This window comes from Physeter macrocephalus, chromosome 8 (genome assembly GCF_002837175.3).
Source record: "Physeter macrocephalus isolate SW-GA chromosome 8, ASM283717v5, whole genome shotgun sequence".
Classification (NCBI taxonomy): Eukaryota; Metazoa; Chordata; class Mammalia; order Artiodactyla; family Physeteridae; genus Physeter; species Physeter macrocephalus.
This window is the reverse complement of record NC_041221.1, coordinates 129662849-129683487: the sequence shown is the minus strand read 5'-3', so window position 1 is coordinate 129683487 and position 20639 is coordinate 129662849. Positions and strand designations below refer to the sequence as shown.

Sequence of the window (20639 nt, the reverse complement as noted above, 5' to 3'; positions counted from 1 at the left end):
ACAAACCCGTGTCCCCTGCATCGGCAGGCGGATTCTCAACCACTGCGCCACCAGGGAAGCCCACCAAACTTTTTTAAATGCCACAATCAGAAATACCTTAAACGGTGAAATTATATACTGCAATGTCATAAATAATTTGAAGGAAAAGCTGTTTTCAATGCTGATGACAAAATTTAAACATGAAAACTCGAAAGTTAAAGAACCGGTTGTAAAGGATCCAAAAATGCTACATATTCATTTAAATACTTGGGATAAATATTAACATTATTTACAAAATATATTTCAAAACATTATTATTTAAAACAGTGTATTTCAACAAAAAGACAAGTTTCAGAGAGTTGACAAAATTTGAAAAAAACATCTTTCATTGTTTATTAGTAAAGAATAAATTATGGGTAGGATGACTATTAGTAACAGACATTCAGAAACCAGCATGAACCAATCACTAGCCTAGTAAAACTAGGGCTTCTGAGTGCCTTCTTCCCACAAACCATCCAGACTAAAGTTCAAAGACCATTTTGCCAACGATACTTTCCAACCATACTACAAAATCTTGCTTTAAAGACTGTTCAGATAAATGAAGATTTCTAACATAATTCCCTTCCAAGACACAATATGTCAGCCAAAACCATTATGTAAAAAGATGTCAAATCATACTCTAAAACACAATTCATACCTCCATTTCTTCAGACTCTGCCTTATTTTCTGCTGGTGTCTGCTGCTGTTGCTCTTCAACATGTGGTTCCTCCTGATCCACTTGCATCTTCTGAAAAACAGGTCACATCAATCCTGAAACTAGGAAATACTAGTGAAAGACTAAGCAACCTTCAAGACACATTGGCAAAATCACATGATGTGGAATTCCTGCTAATTATCAACAATCAGACAACCCAGACTCAAATTCCAGCTATAACACATATGTTACACTTAGAACATAAAAGTTTTCCTCTCTGGATCTCAGTTACTACATCTGTACAATGGAAATAACTCTTGCCTTGCCCTTATATAAGTAAGCGCGGCCATAGACTACATTGTAAAACCATAGCAATACTTATAAGCAAACAGTGTGCCAATATTTAACACAATAAAATCTGAAGGAAGCATAAGTTTCTCCTAGCTTCCTCATGAATACATTTCTCTCAAAAGTCTTAACTTTTTCTAGCAGTTTTTAAATCAGCCTTTCCATCCTCAAAAGTACAACCACTGTGTACACTAGGGGAGGTGGACACCTTGAAAATTCTGTTAAAGGTGTTAAAAGAACAAAGGCTGACAGAAATGACAAAGAAGGGAGAAGTTTGTAGAGACCTTGAATCACACAGGCTTTCAATGCCTGCAGCACATTTTAATGACCTCGGAGGCTTTTAAAACTGACACCTGAGCTCTAGCCCAGACCAAGTCAAACAAAATCTGTGGGGATGAGACCCCAAACATTTATAGTTTTATAAAGCCTTGATTTTTATACACAAAAAGTACAAGACCCAGTGCATGATTCCAACAAATGAGTGTGAATTCTATGCTACCTGTGGAAATAATCAACTGAGACTCAGCATTCCCCAGTAATCAGAAAGAACCAAGAATAAGTCAAACTGAAAGGTGCATGGTCTGAAGGAGGAAGCCAACTATGTCCCACTTCTATACAAATTCTGTATAAAGAATTTGTGCTAGTTCACATATGATGGGGTATGCATGCAAACCTACTCTCAGCAGCTCTGTCACCCAGTCTATTTGCTAGAATTTCTAGACAAGAGTCACCTCTGAGCCATTATGAATGGCCTAAAATGGTATAAGATTGTCTAGATTACCTCTTCCTCCTTTGCATTCTGATCTGTTTCCATCGGTTCCTCATTTTCTTCAAACTTGTGCACTTCCACTAGAGATGCACTGGACACGCTGAAAATGCCATGGACATTTACTCGAACCTTGACTTTCACTTTTGAACTGGAGCCATCAGACTGAGGGGTGACTTTCTGAACTGAAAACTGAGCTAAGGACATAAGAAAGACAAAAGAGAACACATAACCTAAGAGGATGAATTCAAACACAAATACATGCCCATACTGCCAGGTTATGTCCATTTCTCAGTGAAAGGTCAGTAACATGATACTTCAAATAAGCAAGTGGGCACTCTTAGAATCTTACTAAATCATCAGATTTCTCCTTCCTCTCTCACATATAGTCAAACTCTTATTTATCTTGTCTCAATTAAGGACTCAAGTACCTCCTAACTCTTCAAACATGTCCTTCCCTCCAGTGCCTTATTCCAATTCATCTTTATAGGCTACTGCCAGATAAATTCCTAGAAAAGATTTGTCCCACTTTCCTCTACTGAAAACCCCAGTGATTCCACACTGCTTGTCACTTATCAAGAAACTGCCATTTCTAGATTCAGTTACTATACCAGGGTTTTGCTTAGGTTTTTTAATTCATAAAACTCCGTAAAGTATGAATTATCACACCTAGTCCTGTTTTACAAATGAGGAAAACAGAGTACGTTAACTTTCCAAGCTGCTAAGTGCCATTCAGGATATTCCTAATACTTTACCCATGTATTCTAGTTCTGTAATTATCATATTAACTCTAGTTTCTCTCTCCTCGACTGGTATCATATCCAGATTCTAAGTTTCTCAGAATCAATGAAGACTCAAGCCAACATGGTTCCATAACCTGTGATACTGATTATCACAATTTCCTAATGATTTTCTGTGTACACCTAACTCTATGTTAGGGTCAGAACTGAATCTCTTCAACTCCTTTCAGTAACTAGCACCACGTTATGCACAAGGTATAACAATAATGTGCATTAACCAAGAACTACAGCCCAGGGAATTCCCTGGCAGTCCAGTGGTTAGGACTCTGCGCTTTCACTGACGAGGGTGTGGGTTTGATCCCTGGTCGGGGAACTAACTTCCCGCAAGCCGCACAGAGCATCAATCAATCAATCAATAAAAATAAAAATTAAACTAAAAAAATTTTAATTAAAAAAAAAAGAAAACAAGAACTACAGCCCACAATGGGAGATCCAATTAAATAATGACCACCCTGCTGGTTCTAAACCTGGTAATATGACTGAAAGTGGTTTTTTTGTGCATGTGATCTAAAATACCTAAATTTCAGCATACTCTATTTGCTTTGCTATTCCAGTTCTCCCAAGCACACATAATTTTTTTTTCTTTTTTTTTTAATTCCCAACTCTTTACTTACCTATAGCAGGATCTGGATAGGGCAAATCCTGAGGAGAGCTATAATAGGCCTCAAGAGTGAAAGGTTCCTTTCTATAAAATGTGAGTACTTTAGAGAAAGGAGCAGCATGATTTTTTGAAAAGACTTCACAGTCACTGAACAGAGGAAAAAGACAAAAACACAAATTTAGGACATTGCTAACACTTTTTTTTTTTTTTTTTTTTGTGGTATGCGGGCCTCCCTCCGTTGCGGCCTCTCCCGTTGCGGAGCACAGGCTCCGGACGCGCAGGCCCAGCGGCCATGGCTCACGGGCCCAGCCGCTCCGCGGCATGCGGGATCCTCCCGGACCGGGGCGTGAACCCGGTTCCCCTGCATCGGCAGGCGGACGCGCAACCACTGCGCCACCAGGGAAGCCCCATTGCTAACACTTTTTACCCATGTATTCTAGGTTTGTAATTACTGTATAGCTCTAGTTACTCTTCTCAACTGGCATTGTTTGCAGATTATAAGAGTTCCCAAGAAAAAAAATATGTATACGTGTGCTTGTGTGTGTGTGTGTCTGTGTGTGTGTGTCTACTGTCAGTTTTAAACATATATATATATACTTCAATCAGCACATAAAAGGCACCAATTATTTCAGCAGGATCAAATAAAAGAAGCTAGTAAGGACACAAACTTATTCTGATGAATGACTAAATAATCACTTTGCTTCATGCACTACGGCAAAATATTACAGATGTGTATAACTTGAAATGGAGAGTATTTTCTAAGACTTAACACTAAGTACAAAAATGATTAAAAAACATTATTACCTTGACCCTTCTTCAGCTGGAGAATTCCATCTCAGAGATATTGGATATGGTACTACATCAGTGATAGAAAATTCTCTGACTTTGAAAGCAGGCGATAAGATTGCACACTAGAATAATAATTTTTTAAAATTCCATTTGGCAAGTAGACATATGAATTAATTATTACAATACCTACAAAGAATGACTTCAGAAGACATCTATTTACATTAATAACTTAATAGTACCTAAAAAAGTGGTTTTATAAATGTCTATCATTTGTCAAACCACCCATATAATCTAGCTATTCCTTATTACTTTTCTATTAACCTCAACCTTTATTTAACTGATGTATAACACTACTTCATGCAACAAATATGCCAAATTCTAGTGGTATTTCAGGCTTACGTATGTTTCTAGTAACTTATTTCATCTTATCACATGTTATATAGTACAAGCAATTCCATTTATGAACACCACTTCTGATACCAATTTTAAAACAGAAGTTTTAGAATCTTAGACCTTAAGATCACTGAGCTAATCTCAGACTAGCTGGATACATAAAACCACTGCTGTATTTACAATGATCTATAAATGGCTACCTGTGAAAGAAAGCAAGCTCACCTGCAATGCACAGCCTCTAGTAACAGCTTCATCGGCATTTAGTGTTGTACTAAGTTCTTTACCAAAAAATTTGCTGATCTTCTCTTTCACTGCAGGGATTCGTGTTGCACCACCAACTATCTCCACTGCATAAACATCTTCTTTCTTTAACTCTATTTAAAAACAATTAGAATAGACATTTATATTAAAAGAATCTTTTAATTAGTATTTTACAGTGAAATAAAAAGAGCAATATAACATCTTATCAAAACAAAATAATTCACAAATGCATAACAAAATCCCACCACTCCTAATCCCCTCCACGATAACACGAGTGCACACACACACACAGGTGCGTGCTCAAAATAATGAGGGCAGAGTGGCACAACAATATTGGGACTTCAGAGGTGAGAGTCAGGAATACCTAATGTCCTACAGTGCATAAGCCCTACAATCTTGGAAACAGCCTCACACAAATAAATGTTAAAACATCAATAATTAAGCTGGCCATAAGGAAAATAAAAGGGCCTCAAAATATTGGACTATCCCTGACAAGGCATGAAAAAAAAAAAAGTATGCAGATGCACATCTAGCCACTCCAGCACTCCAGCCAGAGTATAAGCATAGGCCAGATTATAACACAGGTACAATCTCCTCATATCAGAAGGAGAGAAGGTACACACCAAGGCTCTGCTGTCACTCATAAAACACCTCTTAATACCACCTGGTTGGGACGTCCCTGGTGGCGCAGTGGTTAAGAATCCACCTGCCAATACAGGGGACACGGGTTCAATCCCTGGTCCAGGAAGATCCCACAGGCCACAGAGCAACTAAACCCGTGCACCACAACTACTACTAAAGCCTGCACACCTAGAGCCCGTGCTCTGCAACAAGAGAAGCCACCACAGCGAGAAGACCACTCACTGCAACTAAAGAGTAGCCCCCAGTCGCCGCAACTAGAGAAAGCCCATGCGCAGCAACAAAGACCCAACGCAGCCAAAAATAAAAATTAAAAAAACAAAACAAAACCCACCTGGTTTCCTGGTCACATTTTGTGCAACAAACACTGACAAACTGTTAAGAAGGGCTATTTAAAGAAATGGGCTGACCCAGTATGGAAAGAACATGCCCATCTGTGATAATCATTCTGATTTAAGAGCTGAGCCTGTGTCAAGATTAGAGTACCTCTCAACACCATGAAATAGCAACCAACACAAGAGTGGACTCTAGGAAAAGGTTTGTCAAAGGTTTGCGGAACATTAGTAATGCATTCCTAAATCAAACTTCCACCTTTTAGCCCAAGATAAAACTAAAGCATACTGTTAAGTATGTGATTATCTTATCCTCCCTTTACTTATTTTTCAACAAAGGATTCACTGACCAAAAAAACCTACAAGACTACCAAAGCAACACTGCTAAAGACAATTTTTACCACCATGAAATACCTGAGACTTTAAATCCATCTTTGAATCTGAATTACATTTCCTGGGAAAACTATCAGATTTTCCTAGACACTATTGGAGGTCCTCCAGGGGGACGATACTGATAAAAAGAAGTTTCATATTGCACTGAAGTAGTTCATACAATGAAAATTTGTAAAACTGGAGAAAAAAAAAAAAGTAACATTTTCCAAAGAGCCCCAGATGAACAGTCACAATAATACTTACTGGCCTGTTCCAAAATACTACGGAGTGGTGGTTCCACTCTAGCTAAGAGATCATCACACATCTCCAGAAATTTGCCTCTACAGAAAAGAACAATAATAGGTTAAATCACATTCCACTTTTATGTAAAATACATCTCTATAATCAAAAAGACAGATAACAAGTACTGGCAAGGATGGAGAGAAACTGGATCTCACATATATTCCTGGTGGGAATGTAAAATGGTGTAGCCACTTTGCAAGAGTTTGGCAATTGCTCAGCATGTTATACATACTGCTCCCATATGACCCAGCAATTCCACTCTAGGTATCTATCCAAGACAATTGAAAACACATGACCACACAAAATTTGCACATGAATGTTCACATCAGCATTATTCACAGGCAAAATAGTGTGAAAAACCCTATTATCTATCAAGTGTATTCAGCAAAAAGGAACAAAAACAATAAAAGTGACTGATACATGCTGGAACATGGATGAACTTTGAAAACATTATGCTAGGTGAAATAAGCCGATCACAAAGAACACGTTATATATGACTGACCCCATTTATATGCAATGTTCAGAACTGCCAACTCCAAAGAGACAGAAAGTAGATTAACCACTGCCTAGGGCTTGGGGGAGGAAGAACAGATGGGGAAAGACAGCTAATGGGTACATATATTTTTTTTCTCTTTAATTAATACACTTTATTTTTAAAGACTGGTTTTAGGTTTACAGAGAAATAAACAAAATGTACAGAGAATTCCCATACACCTCTTACCCCCACACCCAGTTCCCCTGTTAACATCTTGCATTAGTAAGATACATTTCTAACAACTGATGAGCCAATATTGATACATGATAGTATAAATTAGGGTTCTACATGATTTGACAAATGGTGTTAAGTATTCACCATTACAGCATCATACTGAATAGTTTCACTACCCTAAAAATCCTCTGTACTCTACCTATTCAGCCCTCCCTTCCACTGAACCCTGGCTAACCACTGATCTTTTTACTGTCTCCATAGTTTTGCCTTTTCTAGAAGGTCATATAGTTGTCATATAGAATGTCTCATAGTTCTAGAATGTCATATAGTTGGAATCATACAGCCTCTTCAGGTTGACTACTTTTGCTTAGAAATATACATTTAAGGTTCCTCTATGTCTCTTCACAGAATGATAGCTCATTTAGAGTTTCTTTATGAGGTGATGAAAATATTCTTAAATTGGGTTGTGGTAATGGCTGCACCATTCCATGAATATATTAAAACCCAGTGAATTATATACTTTAAATGAGTGACTTTTATGAATTACATCTCAAAAAAAAAGAAAAATAGTGAAGGTATATGTCGGGCTTCCCTGGTGGTGCAGTGGTTGAGAGTCCGCCTGCCAATGCAGGGGACGCGGGTTCGTGCCCCGGTCCGGGAGGATCCCACATGCCACGGAGCAGCTGGGCCCGTGAGCCATGGCTGCTGGGCCTGCGCATCCGGAGCCTGTGCCCCGCAACAGGAGAGGCCGCAGCAGTGAGAGGCCCGCGTATCACCAAAGAAAAAAAAAAAAACAATAGTGGAGGTATAGAATGCACCCACCACAATGGCAAAAATTCAAAATCACTAATACCAATATTTGGTGAGGATGTATAGCAACCGAAACAGTTTAAAATGATGGTTTGGTGGTCCAGTGGTGAAGACTCCACGCTCCCAACACACGGGGCCCGGGTTCAATCCCTGGTGGGGAAACTAGATCCCACATACCGCAACTAAGACCTGATGCAGAATGCATGAATGAATGAATGATTTTTTTTTAAAACTCTTAGCTTTGCTTAAATAAATAACTAAATTGATGGGTAGATAGAAGGATGGACAGATGAACAGATCAACAGGTCTGTGGAAAAAACAAGTACAGTTAATATTATCAGTAGACCCTAAGTGGCAGGATAAGGATGTTCACTGTAATTCTTTCAGTTTTGCTGCATATTTGAAAATGTCCAAAATAAAAACATGAAAAGCAAAGGTACAGATAGCATTCTAGAAAGATGGCAGCAGCAGCAGCAGTAGAGGTTGTTCCTTTTTTTAAAGTTTTATTGAAATTTAATTCACATACCATAGAATTGACACATTTAAAGTGTACAATTCAATGGCTTTTAGTATATTCAGAATTGTGCAAACATCACCACTAGCAATTTTAAAACATTTTCATCACCCTATAAAAGAGTATTTTCATCACCATTAACATTATTCTCCCTACTCCTCCACCAACCCTCCAGCCCTAGGCAACCACTCATTCTGGACATTCCATATAAATAGAATTAGACAAAATGTAGTCCATTTTAACTTATTTCTTTCATCTAGCATAACCTTTTCAAGGTTCATCCATGCTACAATACGCATCTGTACAACATTTTTTTAATTGCCAAATAATATTCCATTGTATGGACATATCACATTTTATTTTATCAGTTGGTGGACACTTGGGTTGTTTCCATTTTGGGGGTATTATAAGTAGTGCTGCTATGAACATTCATATATAAATTTTTGTGTAAATGTGCTTTCATTTCTCTTGGGTATGGAGTGGAACTGCTGAATCATATGGTAACTCTATATTTTACTCATTTTTATGTGAAATAAGTATTTCTGAGCTTTTATTTTTTTAATAAATTTATTTATTTATCATTTATTTTTTAATTTTGGCTGCACTGGGTCTTCGTTGTTGCACACAGGCTTTCTCTAGTTGCAGGGAGCGGGGGCTACCCTTTCGTTGCAGTGCGTGGGCTTCTCATTGCAGTGGCTTCTCTTGTTGCGGAGCATGGGCTCTAGGCACACAGCCTTCAGCAGCTGTGGCATGAGGGCTCAGTTGTGGCTCACAAGCTCTAGGGCGTAGGCTCAGTAGTTGTGGCGCACGGGCTTAGTTGCGCCGTGGCATGTGAGATCTTCCCAGACCAGGGCTCGAACCCCTGTCCCCTGCAATGGCAGGTGGATTCTTAACCACTGCATCACCAGGGTAGTCCCTTCTGAGCTTTTAGAAGAGAAGTGTGCACTGCCACTAGAGATGCATTGGACACGTTGAAAATAGCTTGGTGATTCCTCAAAAAGCTAAACGTATGATTACCACATGACCCAGCAATTCCCCTCCTAGCTATATACCCAAAAGAACTGAAAACAATATACTCAAACAACTTGTTCATGAATGTTCATGGAAACACTCGTCACAATAGCTAAAAGGTGGAAACCCAAATGTCCATCAACTGATGAATGGAAAAATAAAATGTGATATACCCACACAAATGTAGTATTATTTGCCATAAAAAGCAATGAGGTACTAACACATGAACCTAGGAAACATTAAGTTAAAGAAGCCAGACACAAAAGAAGCCAAACACACACTGTATGATTCCCCCTAACACATCATAGATACACAAAAAGTTGCTGTTTAATAAAAATGAAAACTATCACTTTCAAGTAGAAGAGAAAGGTGACTACAAATCTGGTTACTAAGCACAGTAATCTAATTATGGCAGATTAAAAGCAATTCTGACTCCATCTCAATTTTCTGAAGATGGCTCAGGCCACCCTTCTCCAAACAAGCCATGGGTCTTGCCTGAATTCTACCAGTAGAGTTCACACACTGAAGGACATCCAAACAACCTAACCAGATAACAGAAGCATTCTGGGTATTTTTGAGGATAGCCCTGAAATGTCAGTTACCCAGAATTCTTGTAGTATTATACAAAAAGACCCGTTGTCCTCAAGTAATACTGAACTACTCAAAAACACCAATTTCTGAATCAATGACTAAAGCCAATTCAGTTTAATCCTGCATTAAAGCACTTTGCCCTGAATTTATGAAAACTGGTAACTCACGTGTAATACATGCGCACGTAAAGGAACTGCCAATTTCCTGGAATATTCAAATAACCAGAACAAACCTAATAGTCTACATTATTAGACTAACCAAACCCAGCCTTCACATCAAAGGCAATATCTGGACTTCCCTGGCAGTCCAGTGGTTAAGACTCTGCACTTCCAATGCAGGGGGTGCGGGTTCGAACCCAGGTCAGTGAACTAAGATCCCAAGTGCCATGCGGCGCAGCCAAACATAAAAATAAATAAATAAATAAATTTTTTTTTAAATAAAATAAAGGCGAGATCCTGAATGGTCTCTAATTTTTACCTATAGAACTGAAGTTATCATATAACATCCATAAAATTTCAACAATTAGCTAATTAAGGCTAATATAAGTAGAGAAACATCACAGTTCAGTTTACCATCAAAATATTAATATGATTACCTATTCATAGTTCCAGATACATCAACATCATTCATAAAACATTCGATGCTCAAAGGAAGGTCTGAAGCATTTGCACTCATCAATTTCTTGAGTTTCTCGCACTCCTGAGACAGTCGTAATAATGCACGGATTTTGGACTTTATGTCTAGCTTGTATTTCTTCCCAAATTCCTCACAGAAGTGATTTACTAGCACCTCATCAAATTTTCTGCCTCCCAGTGTTGTGTCAAATGCAGTGGCCAGAACCTTTGAAAAAGATGATAATTAATTCAAAAACTAACCAATTTAAAATTTTATCACAATATATATTTAACTGGTAAACTGTAATAAGAAGGCGAGAAGGGACATTAAGGTTGAAACAAGGCAATGCGCACGTGTCATTTAATCATGGTTACAACCACTATGGAAAGAGACATTGTAATCCCCAATTTACAGATGATACAAAGACCTAGACAGATCAGATAATATGCAGGTCACAAAGATATTAAGTGGTAGAAGTAGAATTCAAAACCCAACCTCGATTCCAAAACCTATGCCTTCTCCACTACACCAATCTGACTCCAAGCAACAATTATAATTCAAGGCCCAATACACTAACATGTCATGTACAGTTCCAGTCTTATTGCTACCACAAAACTGTGAATACTACCAAAGGCTTAATTTAGTTCTATGCAATTTACTACCAGAAAATATGCTAAAGCCCGAACTCGCAGCTGTCTGTTTCTATTCAACATAGAAGACTAATTAGGTTAGGTTATCCTTTTCCAAATCTCTGGCAGATTAGAAGCAAACTAGATCTAATCAGATCCAATAATAGAAGACTGGCTAAATAAGTGATGAACCACACCCTTAAAACAATCTCTTCAAAGAATGTTAAATGTATGTACTCAGGAAGTTTTTCTTAATAAGTGAACTCATAGGAGAGAAAAAAAAAAAACAGACACAGTTCTGTGTAATTCCAATTTTGTTTTCATAAAAGACTAGAAAGAAATACACCAAACTGTAGTAAGATCATGAATGTCTTTTCTTTATACATAAATGTTCCAAAATTTGATTTTATAATAAGTATTTTGATAATTAAGTTTTAATTATAATTGGAAAACTGACAAGTCACAGCTGATAATGAAGCAGAAATGAATACACATCACTTTGACTCAAAGACAAGGCTATATTATGGCCAGTATCTTCTGTCTAAAAAGGTGAGAGGGCTTCCCTGGTGGCGCAGTGGTTAAGAATCCACCTGCCAATGCAGGGGAGCAACAATGCCAATGTTGCTCCCACACGCCGCAGAGCAACTAAGCCCGCATGCCGCGCAACTACTGAAGCCCGCGCGCCTAGAGCCCTGGCTCCATAACAAGAGAAGCCACCACAATGAGAAGCCCGTGCACCGCAACGAAGAGTAGCCCCCGCTCACCGCAACCAGAGAAAAGCCCACGCACAGCAACGAAGACCCAATGCAGCCAAAAATAAATAAATAAAATTTTAAAATAAATAATTAAATAATTAAATTAAAGTTAAAAAGTGAGAGTACAAAATGGAATTTAGAAATAATCCTATTATGGATAAAAGTAAAGCTTAAACAGTGAGAATAACACTTGGTCCATCATTCATATCTGTAAAAATCGCGAACCTCTTATTTCCCAACCATCCCAAAGATTTGTTTGTATTAAAAAAACAAAACAAAAACATAAACCATAGAAACAAATCAGAATATAAAGCAGAGGCAAGTCCAGTTTTCAAAGAAACAGGATTGTAACAAAGAAAAACTCAAAATGCCCTCCAAACCTAACAAGTACTTATTTTGGGATAGGTAGTCCACTAGACCAACCCCTAAATTGGAGGCAGAAAACGAGTTTAGACCTGGCACTAAGAATCTTGATACAGAACCCAAATAATTAAATACTCAAAATATTCTTGGTTCTTAAGCAAATTCTAGATAAAATCACCAAGCTAGAGAACTGATTTTATATCCCACTGAGGAACTAGCATATACCATCAAATCAGACTGTGACTCACAGACATAGAAAACAAACTTACGGTTACCAAAGGGGAAGGGGGGGGGATAAGTTAGGAGGATGGGATTAACACTACTATAAATAAAATAGATAACCAACAAGGACCTACTGCATAGCACAGAGAACTATACTCAATATTTTGTAAAAACCTATAAGGGAAAAAGAATCTGAAAAAGAATATATATGTATAACTGAATCACTGTGCTACATACCTGAAACTAATACAACACTGTAAATCAACTATACTTCAATTTTTAAAAATAAATTTAAAAAAACCCTCACTGAACACCTAAAATCTATACCTTTCACTCTATATAAATTTTACCTGAATAAAGAGACTAATACAGGAAATGTGTATACATATTTTTAAAAAATTTTTTCAACCGTGACCATGATCACCCTCTGGTCCCTCTCTGCCATTAACACTGCTAGACTTCTCTGTGTACAAAACTGCTTTCTCCAGAGCTCTAACGTCTCCAGACATCTAGAATAACACTCCTAGTCTGGTTTCTTTCGGCCACCCAAGTTCTAGTCACTCCATCCTGTTCCCAGACCACTCAAAACCTTAAGAGATACGTTTATCATTTCCTCAATCCTCAGTGTAAGATATATGAAGGGACTACATGTTAAAGATTCCTCCTAGTAAGCTTGCAAGGCAAGCATTATTTTCCCCACATTACAGATAAGAAAAATAGGCTCAGGACTCTAAGAGTTTCTTCCTCAACATCTATGCTCTTTGCTTCATACCATGTCAACTCTTGATAAATTATTTTGGGCTTACAACTTCCACCCAACCCCTACCTACCTAAATTTCTAGTTCAGACGGCTCATACCAAGTTTCCACTAGTGAAACAAAATTCTTTAACCAATTATTTTAAGTTGTCTCTCATAAATTCCTAATTACCATACACTTGTAATACAGTCTTCTGGAAAAAATATACTTACTTTAAGTTTTCCTCTATTAAACGCACATACAGAAACTTGATAAGAAGAATGCCCCATGTCTACAAAAACTACATTTCTTGGTTTCTCTTCTAAGGCAGGAAGATCTTGTTTATAGATTCCATATGCAAGAGCAACTACACAATAAGAAAAAAATTCAACATAATGTTACCATTTAAGTACTAAACTTAAAATTCATTTAAGTAGGAAAAAACAGACTCTGTATACAGATCCATGAAAGACTCAAAATCTTTATAAGCTCTGCATGGTTTATTCATGAAGAACACTAACTTCAAAGAGTTAAATGCCGACATTCACTTAGGTTTCCTTACGTTTCCAATTTCCAATTCCAACAACTTTGGCAATTTTTCCCAAAACCACTTCCTCCACTTCTCCAAACATTTCTTCCCATGTTTCTACTATCCTTGTGCCATCTCAACGTTCCCATATATTCTACCCCGAGATGTTGCTTTATACCCCACCCCGTAACTCCACCAATCCACAAGTTGGAGAAAAACCCAATATTTAAACCAAAGCAATGCTCCAAACACACAATAAATGCGTTCCTTTCCAAAGAAGCATGCAATTAAATACCAAAGTAAGTGCTATGAGGATACAGAAAAAGCACTTCTCAGGTGAACTCTTCATAGAATGTGACAGAGTATCCAAAAATACTATGACACACAGGTGGTAAGTGCTCCAAGCAAAAGAGGCAACAAGAAACCCTAGGGTTTTAAGATTTCACAACCATCAAGATGGAGCAAGTCAAAAATTTCAGTTAATAGTCTCTTACCTGCAGTAGTTTCATTCATTAATCGAAGGCAATTGAGACCAGCAATCTGTGTTGCATCCATCACTGACCGTCTTTCTGCATCAGTATAGAAACAAGGAACCTATAAAAAAAATTTGAAAGTCTACTGTATTATGGAGATCCCTCATTTAAAATATACCTGTCAAACAACAGTAAAATCCAGAAACACCCTCAAATACTTATAGCAATTTATTCTGTATATGATCAAGGAAGTATTTCAAACCAGTAGGAGAAAGTTGGACTATTCAGTAGTCTTGGGACAAATGAAAAGCCATACAGAAAAAATAATAAAGTTGTATCCTTACTATATACCTAATACCAAAATATATTTCAAATCAAGAATTTAAATGTTTTTTTTAAAATCATGAGTTTACCATAATAAAAGGGAATCTTTACCGTCAAAGAAAAGATGGGATTTTCTAAATATAACACAAAACCCAAAAGAACCGGCAGGTCAAGGTGGGAGTCCGCTGGGTCCTAAGCCGGGGCCAGGAGATCAGTGGCACACCTGGGCCAAGGGCTGCAGCGGGCAGGGCTGCTCACTGCCTCTCGCTCGCCTGGCAGCAACAATGGCAGACATCAGTGAGGCCCATGGGGACTGGAGGCGCGGCCCGGTGGGTGGGACGTACGACTGTCCCTGGCTCGCTCAACCTGTGTGATGCTTTTCTCGCCAACAGTGGCTGGGCTTCACTACCTTCAAGATCTTCGTGCACCTGGCTGGCCCTGTTGGTGTTCTCTGTGCTACTGACCCTGCGTGTGGACAGCCTGGCTCCCAGCCTCTCCTGCTGAAATGTGTCTGTGCCCTTCTTCGCCGCTAACAGGCTCAGCACCTACTTCCCCACTATCATCTCCGTGCATCTCTTCCAGGATGGAGAGAAGCAGCTGACCATGCTCAGCCTTTTCTGAGTCCTTAGAGTTCTTAGCCTCAAGTTCATTTTCAAGATGTTGTTATACCAGAAGCTGGTGGAGCAAACTCGGGAGCTCTCCTTTGACCTGATCAAGTCTCTGGTCTTAATTCTCCTGAAGCTGCTCTTGATTTGCACCTGCTGGGTCAACCAGCCTTGCAGAGGATAAGCTATTGATAGAATGCCCAAGCTAAAGTCCCTCTTCAACCACACCACTGAAGAAGTCTGGGTCTGAAAGCCAGCTGTGTGCCCTGCTGACTACCCACTTTTCTCTGTACTGATCATGTCTGAAATAGTTGCCTCAGCAGGGCTACAAAGAGCAGCCTCGATCCTTAAAATGTATTCCCTCTTGGACTTCCCTACTGGTCCAGTGGTTAAGACTCCGCACTTCCACTGCAGGGGGCACAGGTTCGATCCCTGGTCGGAGAAGTTCCACATGCCACATGGTATGGCAAAAAAAAAAAAAGTATTCCCCCTTATTTCATGCTTTGAATAACTAATCCTAAAATGAGATCCTGATAAGAGTCCCAGGCCAGGCAGTCCTGAACTCCTCTGACAGCTGTAAACTGCATATAAGTAAAATGTTCTGACGAGCTCTGAATATTTTCATGGATCCTGGGAAAGTACCCATTGTGCAAAGGCTGCCAAGCTGGACTTGGGGTTTCCCCTGGGTAGCAGCACCGACCTGGGAGCACACTGCTCCAGCCCCCAAGACAAGACTTCCTTAGATGCTTGAGCTCTAAAAAGTGTAAACCAGCTTCTGAATCCTCCCCTGTGCCACTGGGGAAAATGGTCCTTTCTTCATTCCAGCCCAGGCAGACCAGAGTATGTTGAATAAGCATAATTGGGACCCTATCTGGAGACCTGAAAAGAACTTGCTTTCAAGGCGCAGCTTGGGTTCCTATCCCAGCAGATGGCAGTGCCACGACTTTTCCACCACCCCGTGGCCAGTCCTGTTAGCACACCTGAGACAGATTTAGGCATCCCTAAGGGATCAGAGGGAGGGCAGGTGCTCTGATGTTCATAGGCACTGAGACCTACAAATCTTAAGTTTACAAATGGTCTCAGCCCACCGAACTAAGGTCTTTGGTTTGATGTCAGGTGCCAAATGAGAACATCTGCTGAGATAAAAATAAGAGAATGTTTTGCTGGGGAAGAAAAGAAAAAGGCAGGGAAGGGGGTTGATACATTTGACTCATTAAAAAATTCTAATGACCAAATGGGGAAAAATATTTGCAACTCACATCATAAAACAGCAAAGAGTTAATCTCTCTAATATTCGAAGAACTACAAATCAAAATAAAGACCATACACTCAAAATAAAATGAGGAAAGGATAGGAACATTTCACAAAAAGCGAAATACAAAATGGTTCATAGATTTTAAAATGTTCTAGTTTACCTAAAGAGTAAAATATCAGCATTAAAATCACACACACTTTGCTACCATTATTTATCTATCAGAATTATTTAATACACCAATAAGCTGTGCTGGTGAGGCTGTGGTCAAACAAGCCCTCTCATGCATTGCTGATATAAGTGTAAATCAGCACAAATTCTCTAAAGGGCAATTAAACAACAGCTGTTAAAGTTTAAAATACACATATCCTTTGTCCCAGCAATCGCACGTTAGGAATATAGCCTATAACCTACAAACTTATCACATGAGAGCAAAATGATACTTGTTCAAGTTTACTCATTGTAGTATTCTTTGCAATTAAAAAAAAAAAATCTGGAAGCAACCTGGATGTCCAACAAAAAGAGACTAGTTAAACAGATTATGGTACACATAAACTGCGACACTCTGCTCCAGTAAAAGGAACGAAGCACCTCTTTACTGCTATAGAACATATATAAGGTAAATTGTCCAAAATATACTAAAAGAAAAATGAAAGTAAAAAAGGACCTATACATATTTGCCTGGGTACATAAAAACCTCTGAAAAGATCTGTAACAAAGTGGTAAAACTGGTAACCTCTAGGAAGGAAAATCTACTTACTAGGTAAAAGATGTGCTAAAGCTTCCCATATACCCTTTTACACATTTGATTTGATTTGAACACAAGGGCTACTATTACCTTCCCCCAAAAATAAAGCTTATATTTTAACAATAATCAATTTATAAATAAAGCAAAACCCACCCAGGCCCTATTTACATAGCAATCAGATATACCATAGTACCAAAAGCTACAGCAGTGACTGTGCAGAGAAGACTGTGCAGAAAAGAGTTCACACAGAGGCCAGAGACCACTATCCTTAGGCCCGATGGCAAGGTTGGCCCTTTTCTGCATCTAGGAATTTGAATAATAAATAGTTCCCTAAATCAACAGAAAAATCTCCCTAAATTATAAGAGTGGCTCACTGTGCCTAAACTGTTTGTACAATGTAGTTTATGCTTTACACTTAATTTGCTTCTGGAAGTCTGGAATTTTGGTACATGCAAGGCATAACATGCCTATGTGAATGACCTCCAATAGAAATCCTGGACTCCAAGGCTCAGGCAGAACTTCGCTGGTGTATGACATTTCATACGTGCTGTCACAACTTGCTGCTGGAGGAATTAAGCACTTCTGGTCTGACTCCAATGGAAGGTGACTCTTGGAAGCTTGTATCTAGTTTCCTTCAGACATCGTCCATGCACTTTTCCCCTTTACTGACTTTGCTTTGCATCCTTTCACTATAATAAATCTTAGCCATGAATATGGCTTTATTCTGAGTCCTGTAAATTCTCCTATCAAATCACCAAAAAAGGACCCCCAACACATAACTTAATTCATCACCTTTTAACTTGATCCCAAAAGCTGGAAAAGCCACTCAGGCAGCCTTGCCATTTTACATCAATTTTACTTCTACATGGAGCAAAATTCAGAATCAAAGTTAGGGCAGTAGATGGGGGGAAATGGGGACAAATCTCAAAGTCCAACAGAGATTTGGGGGAAGGCAGAAACCATAAAGAAATACAGTGCCTGTATTGAATCTGAGCTCTTTAAGGGAAGTAGCATTCTTATTCTTTGCATCCCCAAAATGTGGGTTATGAGCCATAAGCCAATTCTTCCTGACAAATGTCAATACTACTTTACTAGATAGCCAAGAACCAAGGAATCCATCAGTCAAAAAACTGTGAGGTGAAATAAGCCACCTAACAGTCCTTGCTTTGCCAACCAATGCACCAAAATTAAGACAAAAGATGCCAATAAACAACAAGGTCCTACTGTACTGCACAGGGAACTATATCCAATATCCTGTGACAAACCATAATGGCAAAGAATACATGTATGTGTAATTGAATCACTTTGCTGTAGAGAAGAAATTAACACAACAATGTAAATCAACTATACTTCAATAAAATTTTATTAAAATAAAAATTTAAAAAGGCAAAGGAGGGAGAGAGCTGGGAAGATGGCGGAAGAGTAAGACGCGGAGATCACTTCCTCCCCACAGATACATCAGAAATACATCTACACGTTGATCAACTACTACAGAACACCCAGTGAATGCTGGCAGAAGACCTCAGACCCCCCAAAAGGCAAGAAACTCCCCACATACCTGGGAAGGGCAAAAGAAAAAAGAATAAACAGACACAAAAGAATAGGGACGGGACCTGCACCAGTGGGAGGGAGCTGTGAAGGAAGAAAGGTTTCCACACACTAGAAACCCCTTCGCGGGCGGAGACTGCAGGTGGCAGAGGGGGGAAGCTTCGGAGCTGCGGAGGAGAGCACAGCAACAGGGTTGCGGAGGGCAAATAGGAGAGATGCCCACACAGAGGATTTGGTGCCGACCAGCACTCACCAGCCTGAGGGGCTTGTCTGCTCACCCACCGGGACGGGCGGGGGCTGGGGGCTGAGGCTCGGGCTTCGGTCCGATCGCAGGGAGAGGACTGGATGTGCGAAAACAGCCGGAAGGGGTTAGTGCACCACGGATAGCCGGGAGGGAGTCCGGGATAAAGTCTGGACCTGCCGAAGAGGCAAGAGACTTTCTTCCCTCTTTGTTTCCTGGTGCGTGAGAAGAGGGGATTAAGAGCACTGCTTAAAGGAGCTGCAGAGATGGGCGCAAGCGACAGCGCGGACCCCAGAGACGGGCATGAGATGATAAGGCCGCTGCTGCTGCCACCAAGAAGCCTGTGTGCAAGCACAGGTCACTATCCACACCTCCCCTCCCGGGAGCCTGTATAGCCCGCCACTGCCAGGGTCCCGTGATCCAGGGACAACTTCCCCAGGAGAACACACGGCGCGCCTCAGGCTGGTGCAACATCACGCCAGCCTCTGCTGCATAGGCTCGCCCCGCACTCCGTGCCCCTGTCTCCCCCCGGCCTGAGTGGGCCAGTGCCCCCGAAGAACCTGCTCCTTTAACCCCGTCCGGTCTGAGCAAAGAACAGACGCCCTCCGGCGACCTATACACAGAAGAGGGGCCAAACCCAAAGCTGAACCCCAGGAGCTGTGCGAACAAGGAAAACAAAGGGAAATTTCTCCCAGCAGCCTCAGGAGCAGCGGATGAAATCGCCACAATCAACTTGATGTACCCTGCATCAGTGGAAAACCTGAATAGACAACGAATCATTCCAAACTGAGGAGGTGGACTTTGAGAGCAAGATATATTATTTTTTCCCCTTTTCCTCTTTTTGTGAGTGTGTATGTGTATGCTTCTGTGTGAGATTTCGTCTGTATAGCTTTGCTTTCACCATTTGTCCTAGGGTTCTGTCCATGCGTTTTGTTTTGTTTTTACTTTGAAAAAAATTTCTTTCTTAATAATTATTTCTTATTTTAATAACTTTATTTTATTTTATCTTTTTTTTTTTGCGGTACGCGGGCCTCTCACTGTTGTGGCCTCTCCCGCTGCGGAGCACAGGCTCCAGACGCGCAGGCTCAGCGGCCATGGCTCACGGGCCTAAACGCTCCGCGGCATGTGGGATCTTCCTGGACCGGAGCACGAACCCGTGTACCCTGCATCGGCAGGCGGACTCTCAACCACTGCGCCACCAGGGAAGCCCCTATATTATTTTATTATATCTTCTTTCTTTGTTTCTCTCTTTTTCTTTCTCTCTCTCTCTTTCTCTCTCTCTTTCTCTCTCTTTCTACTTTTTCTCACTGTATTCTGAGCCGTGTGGATGAAAGGTTCTTGGTGCTGCAGCCAGGAGTCAGTGCTGTGCCTCTGAAGTGGGAGAGCCAACTTCAGGACACTGGTCCAGAAGAGACATCCCAGCTCCACGTAATATCAAACGGTGAAAATCTCCCAGAGATCTCCATCTCAACACCAACACCCAGCTTCACTCAATGACCAGCAAGCTATAGGGCTGGACGCCCTATGCCAAACAACTAGCAAGACAGGAACACAACCACACCCATTAGCAGAGAGGCTGCCTAAAATCATAATAAGGCCACAGACACCCCAAAACACACCACCAGACGTGGACCTGCCCACCAGAAAGACAAGATCCAGCCTCATCCACCAGAACACAGGCACTAG

General features: G+C 40.1%; 1 protein-coding gene across 1 annotated transcript in view; it reads right to left on the bottom strand.

Annotated features, from left to right (window-relative positions):
* HSPA4 (heat shock protein family A (Hsp70) member 4) overlaps positions 1-20639 on the bottom strand; it is a 51306-nt gene that overhangs the window by 9536 nt on the left and 21131 nt on the right. Inside the window, exons 5-13 of the mRNA XM_007106282.3 lie at positions 14257-14356; positions 13467-13600; positions 10508-10752; positions 6239-6315; positions 4593-4744; positions 3993-4099; positions 3202-3335; positions 1803-1984; positions 677-766 (exon numbers count right to left, since the gene is read on the bottom strand). Coding sequence (XP_007106344.1) covers positions 677-766; positions 1803-1984; positions 3202-3335; positions 3993-4099; positions 4593-4744; positions 6239-6315; positions 10508-10752; positions 13467-13600; positions 14257-14356 — 1221 coding nt within the window. The remainder of the gene's footprint in view (positions 1-676; positions 767-1802; positions 1985-3201; positions 3336-3992; positions 4100-4592; positions 4745-6238; positions 6316-10507; positions 10753-13466; positions 13601-14256; positions 14357-20639) is intronic.